The following is a 14905-nucleotide window of genomic DNA, read 5'->3' as shown; positions in this document are numbered from 1 at the left end:
ATATATATATATATATATATATATAACTAGAAAACTTCACATTATACTAGCAATTTTCTGAAGCATATCATCACGTGTTGGAAGACAAATTTTTACTTAGAATCTAAGACCGAATTTAAAAGTAGAAGGATGGGTTGAATTTGGGTTGAACAGTTAAAGTTGTGAATAGAGTTAGGATTAGACTTGAGTTTAACATTTTATATGGTTTGTTGAGCTTGAATTATACTTCAAATCCGTCCAATTTATCGGGATTGTAGCCCTAATTTGGAAGAAATGAAAAAGAAAAAGAAGGATTTGAGTAAAAATGAAAACACTTCTTTTCACTGTAACAAAGGAAAGTCAACATATTTTTATCTTATAAAGTAACCGAGCTGAGTTTTTTTTTTTTTTTTTTTTTCACCATTATATATGATTATTACAAGAAGGAGAATATCTACGACACATCCAGGCTCATCACTAGATCTACTCAAATGAAATCTGAACCGTTAAATAGATTTGACTAGGTCCCACATCCAAAAAGTCAACAAAAACGCAAAGCAAGTTATCATACACCACCTGTACCCAAACCTTCTTTTTTTTCTTTTAAACAGCGCTCTCTAGATCCAATACAATTCAAAATTATTTTGTTGTTGTTTTTTCGACTTCATGTGAAAATTATGACGTTTTCATAACCCAATTCAAATTCAGCACAACGGCTCTCTCTCCCTCTTCTCTCTCTCACACACCACTCTCTCCCTTCTGTATCGAGATCTTGTCTGATTAAACCCTAGTGTTTGCTCTATCTTCGTCTTACGCACTTTCTGGACTTTCTCTCTCTAGATTGCTGCAAACAATGAAGCACTTTATGCAACCAAAAAATGCAATATTGAGAGAGAACAATCCATCTCTGGAGAGCCCATCGTCTTCAAACCCTAGTTCGCTGAAAAGGAAATCAACTCGTAAACAGAAGTCGTCGACGAAAGAGAATGCTCCGCCCCCAGATCTGTATGCGTTGCCGGATTCGTCACCTTCGCCGTCCTTTTCCGGGAAACCCTCGCCGGCGGCGGCCGGAAAGATGAGGAGTCCTCTTCCGCCGAGACCTCCGCCCTCCAACCCTCTGAAGCGGAAGCTCAATATGGAGACCGTCCCTGAGAATGGGCTTCCTGGTTTCTCTGATTCTGGAGTCAATGTATTCTCTATAAACCCTAATTTGAATTTCTTGACTTCTTATACTCTGCTTGTTGCTGATAAAGTGTGCGAAATTGAAAGACTTTAATTTTTATTTTATTTTGAATTCTTGCTGAAAACCCTAATTCTTGTTTTTCCCAAATTTCCTTTTATGTTGTCTGGTTACCTAGAAAATGTTGGGAAAAAAAATTGGAATAATTTTTTGATATGTCTTTGTTTTGCTTCTCATTTCATGTTTCTATAATTCTACTGAACTAAAGTAGGTGATTATTATTGATTTAGCTGAGTGGAAATTTTTAATTTTGTGAGGTGCCAGATAACGGATATGTTCAGATTATTTTAGTTTCTTTTTCTTTCCTGCATCTTCTTTGAAATCATGCATAGAAGCATTGGACTTTTGTTGAATCTTGCAATTTTGTTTCACAAACTAGGTTGTAGTGCGAATGCGGCCACTGAATAAGGATGAGGAAGAAGGAGAGATGATAGTTCAGAAAAATTCTAGTGATTCTTTGACGATCCTTGGACAAACATTTACATTTGACTCTGTTGCGGACACTGAGTCAACACAGGTAAGACCTAACTTGCTGTTCTTCTGTGGGCTGTTGAATACATGTTCAAAAATATTATAAATGGCTTAAAGTTTCTTTTTCTTTATGTCAGCTGGATATATTCCAGCTTGTGGGAGCTCCTCTTGTTGAAAATTGTCTTGCTGGCCTTAATAGTTCTGTATTCGCATATGGGCAGGTATTTATCTGTTTCATTTCTCTTTCTTTATATGGAAAATTTGTATATACATATTCACACAACTATGCAACTATAGGTGTAAATTGTATATTGTATCTGTTAACAATTTTGCTATCATATGAATTGTGTATTTTAAATTTTTTTGTTTAGACTGGGAGTGGAAAGACTTATACAATGTGGGGACCGGCCAACGCCTTGTTGGAAGAAAACCTATCTAGTGATCAGCAAGGCTTAACGCCCCGTATTTTTGAGAGACTTTTTGCTCGCATAAATGAGGTGTGATTTTATTCTCTTCAAGATAATACTTGCTGACGGACACTTAGCAACCAAAGTAAAAAATAAAAAATATCATAATTTGTTTGCTTTCACTTTTTCATTATAGGAGCAAATTAAGCATGCTGACAAACTCATGTATCAGTGCCGCTGTTCTTTTCTTGAGGTTAAGCAATCAGATCTAGTCCTTTGTATTAAACAGTCATACTTAAGTTACTACTTCACTTAACGTTAAAAGCTGTCATTACAGATTTACAATGAACAAATCACTGATTTGTTGGATCCCAGTCAAAAAAACCTTCAGGTAAGAGTGATACTAAATTTATTTTGCTTTAAGTTTTTATACTATGACTGACATGTTTTTTTTTTTTTATGTTCTTGTTGGTGTTTGACCGACATGGTTTTCTTATGTTTTTGTTGGTGTTCTTCCAGATAAGAGAGGACGTCAAAACTGGTGTCTATGTTGAAAATTTGACAGAGGAGTGTGTATGTACAACAAAGGATGTGACACAGCTTTTAATAAAGGTTTGCTTGGGTTTTCTGCTTGTGGAATGTAAATGCACTTCATAGTCTGAGTTTTCTTGACTACTTACTTAAGACAGCCTATGTAGAGAAATATCTGATCAATAGGCTTCTTGACTCTACTTATGTTGCATAGGAAACTCTATTTATATGTATGTTTTGCCAAACACTGAATTTTATTTATTTTTTAATATTTATGGTGTTGCATGACATCAATTCCCATTTATATATTGCCTATACTAGTGTCATGATCTCATTTAAAGGGCAACAAGGTCTATGAGATTTAATGACTATTTAAGACAAGCTGGTCCTGGCTATGGGTTGTGACTAGTTGCATTTGTATTTGAAATATTGGTTTATATTTTTTATGTATATCACAAATTATTTTTAAATTTTTTTTGTTTAAGTTCAGTTTCCTTTTATAAATTGAGCAGCGGTTTTCAGTCTTTACTGGAGATGTACTTTTGTGAATGAAATAGAAAATGGGTCAAGGGGAGAGCAAGTGTTTGGCTAGTCGGATGGAATTAAGAGGAAGCATGTGTATCCAATGCAAATGTACTTTGCTCAGACTATCAAAACTGATGCATAAAGGGGGTATTGAAATTCAGAATGGCAACCTTAAAATGAATTGCCTGCTAAGCAGCAGTGCTTAAAATAGTGTCTAGAGCCCACATGATTTAGTCCTGGTTATGCAATAATATGCTAAAATATTATTTTTTTTGCACAAAAACTATCCACTTTTGTTGTGTAGATGTTTTATTTACCTGAATTGTTCATTTGAAATAATTTGTTTCCGATATGTATGTGGACATTATCTGAATTGCAGCACTATCTTGATCTATCTGAAAAACAAATGCAGCATTATCGTGCGACATGATTTTATTGAGCTAAATAACAAAGAATCAAAATTTAGGCCGGACCATGCAAGAGTTTTAGTGCCAAACTGCCAATGCTTTCACTCTTGCTTTCTACTCGCCTTCTACAAATTTTGCTAGAATCTTTTATATTTATGGGTGTTGATTAAAAAAATAAAAGATTGAAGAGAGAAATTAAGAATGAAATAACACAAGGATATGCGTGGTTCGGCAACTACGGCCTACATCCACCGCCTACAAAGACCAAAGGGCTACATCACTTTTATCATATTCTCCCTTAGTTTTGTTTACAATGACCACCTCTATTTATAGGTGAAAGAATACAGGTGATAAATATGGAAAATACACTGATGGAGGATTCCTAAAATCAATCCCATAAATCACTCCTATCAATAGAATGACGCTTAAATCTCTTGTCATGATAATCTCCCAACAATGGGCAACACAAAAGTTTTGTTTTTCCTTATAATGATTAAACTAATCAAATAAAGCTTCAGCTTTATACAAAATATTAGGGCAGAAGGCCTGAATTTCAGCCTTGAGGCTAATGTCTAACTTATTTAGAAGTCCTCATACCTCAGCTCACATCCAATTTATGATTTATTGGTTTCTAATCACAAGTATCATCATGGGTTGTTTTCTCCCACATTTCAACTCATAGTTGGTGAGTACAAGTAAATTATATATACAAGTGAAACTAATACATACGATGCAAGTGCAAAGAGAGGAAGTTTAAAAGATGCAATAATTATAGGTGACCCAGGAAGATTCTTCATTTTGATTAACTTTAAGTATTTAAACATTATGTACACATGGAGTGGAATACCTAGTAAAGTGGAACATTCAAGGTACTCTAAATTCTTTGGCTAATGTTTGTAAAGTTGTTGGATTGATACGGGTAACATTGAGTTAGATTCAGATATGCGATATCCTTAAACCTTTTGCCATAATTTTTTCTTTAATATTTTTATTCAGTTTTGAAGTGGATAGTTTTTCACACACACACACACACAAACAGTTATATATTTATAATTACTGGATTAATGATGCAGGGATTATCAAACAGGAGGACTGGTGCAACAAGTATAAATGCTGAGAGTTCCCGTTCACACAGTGTGTTTACTTGTGTTGTTGAATCACGATGCAAGGTAATAAGATCTCAATTGAGGATTAGCTGTTGATTTACTTACTGCTATTTGTTAAACACTTGGGACATTTTTTTCTTTTTTTTCTTTTTCTCTTCTCCATGAAAGGTATTGTTTATGGTTTGTAATTTTCTTGGAGTGTATGTCTTTGTGATACCACGTAGATTTTTTCAACCAAGCCAGCTGGCACTTTTGTGGTTCTTCAACACCCCCTCCTCCTTGCTATTCCTTGCTGATGAAATTCCCTTTTGGTTGTATTTCACACACACACATAGCTACTCTAAACTTAATTTTCATTTTCTAGAGTATGGCAGACGGTTTGAGCTCCTTCAAAACAAGTAGAATAAATCTTGTTGACCTTGCTGGGTCAGAAAGACAGAAACTAACTGGTGCAGCTGGAGAACGCTTGAAGGAAGCAGGGAATATCAATCGGTCACTTTCACAGCTAGGGTATGGTTTAGCATTTCGTTGTAAAAATATTTATTACAGTTAATGTTAAATTGTTAGCTTTGCTTCACATAATTTTCTGGTTAGAATATCGCTAGCTATGTGCTAAATATTGTTGCTCATAATGATTGTTCAGTATGATGTTTAGAGAGCTTTATGCTCCAAGAGATGCCATCAGTGTCTGGGAAAAATAGAAATTAGAAAGTTCATAAAAAATACGTGAATCTTTCTGAAGCATCTGGTATATGAGTGTGGAGAAAGGAAAAATTATAAAGAAAGGATGAGAAATATAGAAGTTTATTTTGGAACACATAACTTTGGTTCTAACTTTGGTATTTAGTTCGAGATCTTCTATTGGTGAATTAGTAGAGGGGATTACTCTTTAATTAAGATATGTTTAGCTTTGTGTCTAAATTAATTGGTGAGGAACTAAGGTACTTGGACATGGTATATGGATGGTCAAGTTACTCATTTATCAAGAAGTGGTTAATTGATGTTTGTATGTGTAGGATAGAGCGTAGGGAATATAATAGCTGTATTCCTCAAATCACCTGAAATGTGCTGCAAGTGATAGAAAAGAGAAAAGAGGAAAATTAAGATAGTGTTTGGTTTGCCACTCTGGTGTACTTCGTCTTCTGTTGGGTGCAAAAAATAAAGATATTTTCCGTTCATAGGCAAGAGAAATACTTGCCAATTATTCATAGCTGAAAAACAGTAAGATGTTTCTGTGACAGCTTAAGAAAAACGATATCATTTCTAACAGGACAAGATTTTCCTTTACAGAAGACCTCCTGAGCAAATCTGTATGGCTGTTATTTTTGTTTTTGTTATTACTCCCTCTGTCTCAAATTAAATTTCTACATTTTCATTTTTGGCTGTCTCAAAATAAATGTCCCATTTGAAAAGTCAAAGTACTATTTTTTGTAACATTACCAATTTAACCTTCTTACATTGAACTTAAAAAGTAAACCATCACATTCCGTGGACCCACTATGGACATATTTGGTAATTCATTCACTACCAATACAATAAAAAAATATTAAAACCCATCCTCTTAAAAAGTTAAATTCCCAAAAAGGGACATTTAATTTGAGACGGAGGGAGTATATGATTACTTCTTGTTAATGCCACGAACAAGAAGAAATTGCTGCGTAAAAGTTAGTACATAAAAGTTCTTATATGACCTTGTGTCAAGATACAATATTTGTGTGGTGCTGATTGCCTTTATTTATGAGATATGCAGGAACTTGATAAACATACTTGCTGAAGTTTCCCAAACAGGAAAGCAAAGGCACATCCCCTACAGAGATTCCAGGTTGACTTTTTTACTGCAGGAATCTCTTGGTGGAAATGCAAAACTAGCAATGGTCTGTGCTATTTCTCCATCACAAAGGTGATATTGCAGAGCCCTGCTTTCTTGCTATTTGTTTTGGTGTTTCTTTTTCAATTTCTTTGTGTTTTGTTTCTTCTTGCTCAATCTTGCTTTCTCACCATGTGTTTTGGTGTTTCATTTTTTGTTTCTTTCTATATTTCTTCTTTTCTCTAACATATTAGTTAATCTGCAGCTGTAAGAGTGAGACTTTCAGCACACTACGATTTGCTCAGCGTGCAAAGGCTATTAAGAACAAGGCAGTTGTTAATGAAGTAATGCAAGATGATGTGAATTTCTTACGTGAAGTGATACGGCAGCTAAAGGTATATTCTTGTTTCCTTCTTTATTTATTTCTAATCTATAATGATAAATCACATATGTTTTTAGCTACACCATTAAGCATGTGAACAATTTACACTAACTGGATACTTTCAACAGGATGAACTACTTCGAATGAAGGCAAATGGCAACGAAACTGATCCAAATGGAGGTTATTCAACAGGATGGAATGCCCGTAGAAGCTTGAATCTATTGAAATTCAGCCTAAATCGTCCAATGACATTACCTCGCATAGATGATGACAGTGATGAAGAAATGGAAATCGTTGAGGAAGCTGATCAAGTTAGTCTCCAGTCAGCTGGCAGTGAGGAAAATAACACCATGGATGTGAGCAAAGTAGCATCTAAAGAAGGAACTGATGGGGAGCCTCAGCCAAACATATCAGGAAGTGCATGTGTTGAGGAACAAGTTTCAGAGGATACAGATGTTAATATGGAAGAAGAAATATCTGAAAAAGTTGACAAGCATGAAATCATTAGTGTTGATTTTGAAGAACCTGTTACAAATACAGCAGATTGTTCAATGGCCAATGTGCTGAACCATCATGATTCCATTGAGGGAAATGATGGGGATAATTCGATTCATTCATTGGTTAATACTCGTGAGAAAAATTATTCTGGTCAGTGCCCTGAAGAGTGTCTTACACCCTCTATCAATACCTTGTTGAATGATGAATCTTTGAGCATGCCAGTGGTGGATGGTCATGTTTCCCCAAGTTTGCAATCAGCTAGTCAAGTTTCTGCAGACATTGTGCCAGAAGATACACCTAGTAAGACTCAAATTAGCTTGGGAGATGGTATGGATCCTTCTAACCTCAGCATAGTTCCATGTGACGTATCCCCAGTTCTTAAGTCACCAACTCCAAGTGTTTCACCAAGAGTTAATGACAGCAGGAAAAGTTTAAGGACTTCATCAGTGCTGACTGCTTCCCAGAGGGATTTTGGAGATGTTAATAAGCCAAGCTCAGAAGCTGTTTCCTTATCTTTTGCAAAGCCCTCAAAAAGCAGCTATTCGAATGCTTTGTCTACTCAAACAAGTAAAAATTATTTCAAACCAACTGAACATTTGGCTGCCAGTCTCCATCGTGGTCTTGAGATCATTGACGGTCATCGCCAGAGTTCTGTTTTGAGGCGGTCATCATTCAGATTTTCTTGCAAACCTTCAGATATTAAGCCGATTTTGCCTGTTGACAAAGTTGATGTGGGTCTTCAAACTTCTTTTGAAGAGAATGAGTTACTGGAAGAGGATTTAATGATACGCTTATGTAGTAAATGCAAGGGTAGAAATTCCCAGCACGAGCTCAAAGATGGTAATGACCGTGCGGATCTGCAGTTAGTACCTGTTGATGTGTCACAGTGTGCTGAAAAACCCAAGAAGCAAGTTCCCAAAGTATGTCTGAAGGCATCAGTAACCGTTTTTGGTCTTTAAGAGATCATATGTACTTTTATTTGACACTTTTCAATTACTATGCAGGCAGTAGAAAAGGTGTTGGCCGGAGCAATTAGAAGGGAGATGGCATTAGAAGAAGTTTGTAACAAGCAGGCCTCTGAAGTTGTGCAACTTAATCGTTTGGTACGTTCCTGTCAACTTAGTTAAGCGGCCGACAATATGTGAAACCTCCTCTCAATTTAAACTTTTTTGGCCATTAATTGCAGGTCCAACAGTACAAACACGAGAGGGAATGCAACGCCATAATTGGACAGACACGAGAAGATAAAATTGTTCGCCTTGAGAGCTTGATGGATGGCATTTTACCTACTGAGGAGTTCATGGAGGATGAATTAGTATCGCTTACAAATGAGCATAAGGTATGCATTCAATTTTTCTGTTTGACTAGAATTATATTGCTGTTTTCAAAATTTTCCTTTTCATATTATCATCTTATATTTTGCATGTTCCACCTGGTATTAACAGCTTCTGAAGGAAAAATATGAAAACCATCCGGAAGTTTTGAGGACAAAAATTGAGTTGAAAAGAGTTGAAGATGAGCTAGAACGTTATAGGAACTTCTTTGATATGGGTGAGAGGGATGTTTTGTTGGAAGAGATTCATGATTTAAGAAGCCAGCTGCAGTATTATATAGACTCTTCACCTGCAGACAGAAGACGAGGTCCTCTGCTGCAGTTAACTTATTCATGTGAGCGAAGTGTGGCTTCACCTTTGTGCACAATTCTGGAGTCGGCTGAGGGGAGTGCTGAGCAGAAACTTGAACAGGAGAGAATTAGATGGACTGAAGCAGAGAGTAAATGGATTTCTCTTGCAGAAGAACTGAGAGCTGAACTTGAAGCTAGCCGGTCTGTAGCAGAAAAGCGGAAGCAGGAATTGGATTTGGAGAAGAAATGTTCAGAAGAGTTAAAGGAAGCAATGCAGATGGCAATGGAGGGCCATGCACGCATGCTTGAACAGTATGCTGATCTTGAGGAGAAACACATTCATTTGCTTATGAGACATAGGAAGATTCAAGATGGGATAGATGATGTGAAGAAAGCAGCTGCCAGGGCAGGAGTTAGAGGTGCTGAATCTAAGTTCATAAATGCCCTTGCTGCAGAAATTTCAGCTCTAAAAGTAGAAAGGGAAAAAGAGAGGCGGTATCTTAGGGATGAGAATAAAGGTCTTCAGGCCCAACTGAGGGATACTGCTGAAGCTGTCCAGGCTGCTGGCGAATTACTTGTGAGGCTCAAAGAAGCAGAAGAAACTATTGCTGCTGCCCAGGTGAGTTTATGATTGGTTGTTTTAGAGTGTTGCTCCTGTGTTCCATTGATGTTCATTATTTCATGATATTCTTAATTAAAGGTTTTGCTTTAATTATCTTTTTATTCTTGTCCATGCATTTCTTTGATTGTGCATATGCTCATGCATTCTTGTGCTTCTATGTGCATTCTCGAAAATTAAAAGAAGAAACTTTTTTTGAAATTCATTGCATGTAATGATGGCAGGCAATATTTGGAGTACACTTAGTTGCACATGCACTGGAAAAAAATTATTACTTTTTATGTCATTACCGGTGGTTCATATACTTTAATGTTATGTTTGGTTGGAGGGAAGGAAGAAAGTAGGGATGGAGCAAGCTTCCATTGTTTGGTAGAGGGGAGAGGAATAGAGGAAGGATGGGAGGAGGGATGAAGCATCTTTCTGGCCCACCATTTTCCTTCCATCAAAAAAGGGGAGGAAGAGGAGAGAGAAAAATAAATATTTGCTAGATAAAATAAAAAGGTATAATGGTAATACAATAATATCACCTCTTCCTTTCCTTCCATCCCTTCTCTATGGATGCCTCTTCCATCCTTCCTCTTATCCCTTCCTTTTATTTGTCAATCCCTCTTGCCAAATGAAGCATAAGTAAACTGTTAAAATCTCTATTTAAGGAGGAAAACTGTTGAAGATAAGTCATGGGAAGAAATGGCAATGGGATGGGTTCTTCGGGCAACTCCGACTTGGCCCACCCCTAATGGGACGGATTTGGGAACGGTAGGGAAAACCAACGCGAAATCAGGGCAGAATTGGTGGGTTAAAGTGGTAATAGTCTTATCCCACCCCACCTTGATTTTTCTTTGGGGTTTTGATTGCTACGTGAGGTTCTCCGTTTTCACAATTTAAAAGTTGGGGTGGGTTTTACTAGTAAATCGATATTCATTATCATTCCATGTCAATAGGATTTCTCCATTTCCCGTACATTGTCTCTTGAACTCTCCAGTCCTTCCTTCCCATTCTCGTATAATACAGACTCAGATAAGAGTCTAGTAAGTTACTAGACAACAAGTCAACTGGAGGTGAGGAATGATGTTGAAAAATCAATAATGTTGATCCGGACTGGTTGGTTTTAACTCTTGAATGTTGACAGTCTCTCGAGTAGCATATGGATGTTTGGTTTACGTAGATGGTGCTTGTGTGAGTAAATCTGTTGCTGGTTCGTGACGGTGGCCAATTTTGTGGTGGAATGGTGGCAGCAGTGGAGTTGATGAGCAACAATGGCTTATCAAGCTATGGTCAATCTCTCTAGAAAAGTGCGAACAATCATTGGAGATCCCATGATCAGCTATTCTTTGTTTTCCTAAAAAACCCAATTTCAAAAGTGAACTTAAAGGCTAAGGTTTAGAAAATTTTGAATTTTTGTGTTGTTTTGTTTTCTTGCTGTGATTTTACTAGTTTAAGTGTTTCTTTTAGACTAGAACTGGATCTCTTCACTAACATTCGAGTCTGGGGTCAACATATACATGGCCATATATAATAAGTTTACAAGTACATTGCCATATATAAGTATAATGTATATTTTATGTGTTTGATTTTATCAGGCTATGGTCAAACTCTTTAATCTCTCTAGAAAAGTGCGGACAATCATTGGAGACCCCATCATCAGCTATTCTTTGTTTCCCAAATAAACCCAATTTCAAAAGTGAACTTAAAGGCTAAGGTTTAGAAAATTTTGAATTTTTGCATTGTTTTGTTTTCTTGCTGTGATTTTACTAGTTTAACTGTTTCTTTTAGACTACAACATGGATCTCTTCACTAACATTCGAGTCTGGGGGCAAGATGTACACAGCCATATATAAGTATCTAAGTACATAACCATATATTAGTATTAACCATTGAATCTAAAGATGATGCAATGAAAAGTACTTGAAAATCCTCCTACAGGCTTTTAGCAATTCACATCCCATGTGTTTTTGAATTTACATGTGAATGCTTTGTCATAGTATTCAGTCAACATTTTTAAAGATGTTGTTTAATGAGATAACACTGTTTTGTTTTTGGTGCCCACACCACCGCCTTGAATATGTGCCTGCTTGCTGATACACATAGATAATACACACAAATATATATATATGCTCAGTTTTGATATGTGAACAAGAATGCTCATGCATATAGGTAAGTTTAAAAATATTTGAAAACATAAGGTAACAAAGATTGTGTTCGGTTTTTGGTGCCCACACCATCGCCTTGAATATGTGCTTGCTTACTGATACATACATACATAAATATGCGAACCAGAATGCTCCTTCAGATTTAAAGTTTGTAGATATTGTCTCTTCATGATTGAGTAATGATTACAAGCTCAGTAATGGATAGTTAAAAAAAATTGAATATGATTTTGAATTCTTGTATCACAATGTGTAGGAAAAAAATCATTTAATACTATGAACAATGTAATTGAAATGTTGACCATTTTCGATATTCCTGTGTCCCATCTTTTCTTTACATCCTATCATTAGCCATTATCATTCAGACAACCTCTTATCTCATCCTAAATTTTTTCTGATGTCCTCCTGAATCTCCTGATACTGTTTTTGTTTTCCTCAGCCCTTCACACTAGCAGTCACTCCTAAGTCCCATCCATCACATTCTAATGAATTCTCTCGGTTATGCAAGGTCATTTCTCCTAATGTCCTAAATTGGTGCTACTGTCTCTTCTAACAATTTTCTGAAGTTCTGTTGGAAGTTTTTTAGCTCGTCCCAATGTTTTTAAGTGCTCACTGTACCTATTGAAATTCCCATATTTGGAAGGTTAAACCCTTGGTATTGGTAGATCCACATAAAATAGCAGCAGTGTATACTTTTCACTTGATATTGCTGAGGTTTGGTGGCACTTGGCAATTGCATTTTATGCGAAGTTGTTATAATTTATATAAATTGACGCTGCTGTAGAATTAATGCACTGGTAAGTTTGCTTTGAATATCATCATATTATCACACTTCTGTTGATTGAGAGTTCTAATTTTGCAATATTTATCCAAGGGGGGAAACTATTTGTATCATCCGGTCCTGTTGATGATTTCTAAACACGTGGACTGTTTGTATCATTTGCCTAAAGATTGATTTCCTACACTTACTGAATTATATACTATAGTTCTTACCAATTCTGTAATTATTGCAGAAGCAAGCTATGGATGCTGAACAAGAAACTGAGAAGGCTTACAAACAGATTGATAAGTTGAAGAAAAAACATGAGAAGGAGTTAAGTACTTTGAATCAGTTACTTGAGGAGTCTCGTTTGCCAAAAGAAGCATTTAGACCACCTCCTTATGATAACTCGGACATGACTAAATATGATGCAGTGGAGCCCCCCCACAGTACGGGTGATCAGCAATGGAGAGAGGAGTTTGAGCCATTCTATAATGTTGAAGACGGTGAAATATCAAAACTCGCAGAACCCTCTTCGTGGTTCTCTGGGTACGATCGATGCAACATATAGACACAAAATTTATAGCAAACTACTAGTGTATGTAATACTAACAGTTCCTGTTATGGCAAATAGGTCTATATGCTACTTTGGTAGTGATACCAAGAGTTCTCACCAATTGTGAGGACCAATGTATTGGTTCTCTTATTGTGCTTTGTATTCAATTTGGATTCTTGCATCATAAGGGTTGAATGAATGAATATTTCTATTCTTTTTCCAAACCCTAACTTATCACAAGATTTCAAGAACCTACAACTACTAGCTTTTTCCTTTTTAGGCATGTGTAGAATGATATGTTCTTCCCCCCACTCCCCCTGGCTGTCCATTTTGTTGCCAAACAAATCAATGGTCATACATGCAACAACTATATGTCCCATTTTCACTATACTACTACTATTATTTTAAGCTGCTATCTGTACCAAGTATGGCACAGAAAGAAAGATAATGAAAAGTGAGTTTGCATCCAAACAAGGCTTTAGAGAGTTTGGATCGTATGGATAGGGTGGTCCCCATTTGTTAGAGACATTGAACTTGCATAAATTCTCAAAAAAACAAATAATGATGCTTACAAGTTTAGATCATTTATTTGTTTGGTTTTGGTGTCAAGAGGATAGGGGGCAATCTTTAAATGGATCAGAGAAGTATGTCCATTGCTTATTTGTGTCATATGGATGGCAAAAGGAGACAATCCACGAGTACTTAACTTTGGCAGCCTCTTGATATATATATATATAGAGAGAGAGAGAGAATGAGTTTTTATCAAGTCATGGAGACCATAAGACAAAGAGCTTGTGACATTGTCTTCTGTGACATGTATCTCTCCCTACTTGTGGACCATTTCTCTTCCAATGGCATTTTACTGTAAATAGGAGATAGAGAGCCAACTAGGGCAAAACTCAACCCCATCCATTCATTATCCAATGAGAAAGGAATATATCCTTTATTTTTATTTTTTATTTTTTTTAAAGTTTTGGGAAGCTTCAAAACAACAACTCTATCTCCCTATTAAACAAGGGGAAATGGGGTTTGAAAGTGACATCTAGATACAGCATCAACCATTTATTATGTAGAGGCAAGAAAACAATTATAACAGGGGGGAAATTGGTCCATTATGAAACCATTAGGAGTTGTTTTGGAACCCTAGATGTTATGCGGTCCACATAGTAGAGACTACTAGCATGAGGTGGGAAAAACATACTCTACAAGTAGACATGTTCGAAACATATGGCAACCCTTTTCTTCATGATATTGAAAAAAGAAAAGGGTTTTTTTTTTTTTTTTTTTTTTTTTTTTTTTCTTCTAGTGTTTGGCAAAAGCAGATTTTGAAAAATTCGGGCTGGGCTATTTTTGACTGGCTAGAGATTTCTCGGTTTCCGTAAACCCGAAAAATGTTCACACCCCCCTTAAGGTTGGAGAGGATGTGATGATAATTTTGAGTTGGATGGCCCTGGTTGGTGAAACAAAATGTTAGTTCTCACAGCCTGTTTTTTCTCTCAACCCAATCAAAGATCATACCAACCTAAGTAAAAGCAAATGATGCTTCTTAGGTGAAAGAAAGAGACATAAAGTGAAGGAAGGTGTGATATGATCAACCATGATAGAGAGAGTGACAGCCTGGTAATTGGACCCCCTCTAATGATCATTAATAATTACCCCACAAAGAAACATATTCCATCAATCACTCCTAACCATTCTCCATCAATGGACCCCTTGGCTTGACATCCAGAATTGCCAAGAAAAACCACTATTAGGGCCCCTCTAAAATGCAGTCAAAACCCATCATTCTGCATTAGACCTCTGTATTCTATAAAGTTAAAAATATCTGAAAATGATTAACAAAAAC

At 36.3% G+C, this 14905-nt stretch overlaps 1 protein-coding gene across 1 annotated transcript; it reads left to right on the top strand.

Moving 5' to 3' along the window:
• The first annotated feature begins 568 nt into the window (after positions 1-568).
• LOC132274757 (kinesin-like protein KIN-12B) lies at positions 569-13283 on the top strand. Its single transcript, XM_059776092.1, has 16 exons — positions 569-1168; positions 1599-1736; positions 1828-1911; positions 2062-2187; positions 2294-2350; positions 2435-2488; positions 2617-2709; positions 4634-4729; positions 5031-5176; positions 6417-6566; positions 6739-6868; positions 6984-8273; positions 8358-8456; positions 8540-8692; positions 8799-9596; positions 12757-13283. The coding sequence occupies exons 1-16, from the start codon at positions 833-835 to the stop codon at positions 13072-13074; spliced, it is 4068 nt and encodes a 1355-aa protein (XP_059632075.1). The 5' UTR covers positions 569-832; the 3' UTR covers positions 13075-13283.
• Positions 13284-14905: the final 1622 nt, after the last annotated feature.

The sequence above is a fragment of the Cornus florida genome, unplaced genomic scaffold (genome assembly GCF_030987335.1).
Source record: "Cornus florida cultivar Cherokee Brave unplaced genomic scaffold, ASM3098733v1 CherokeeBrave_3.0.0_Hap2_Chr09, whole genome shotgun sequence".
In the NCBI taxonomy this organism is placed as follows: Eukaryota; Viridiplantae; Streptophyta; class Magnoliopsida; order Cornales; family Cornaceae; genus Cornus; species Cornus florida.
Note: the sequence above shows the minus strand (reverse complement) of the source record. Positions and strands in the feature narration are given on the sequence as shown.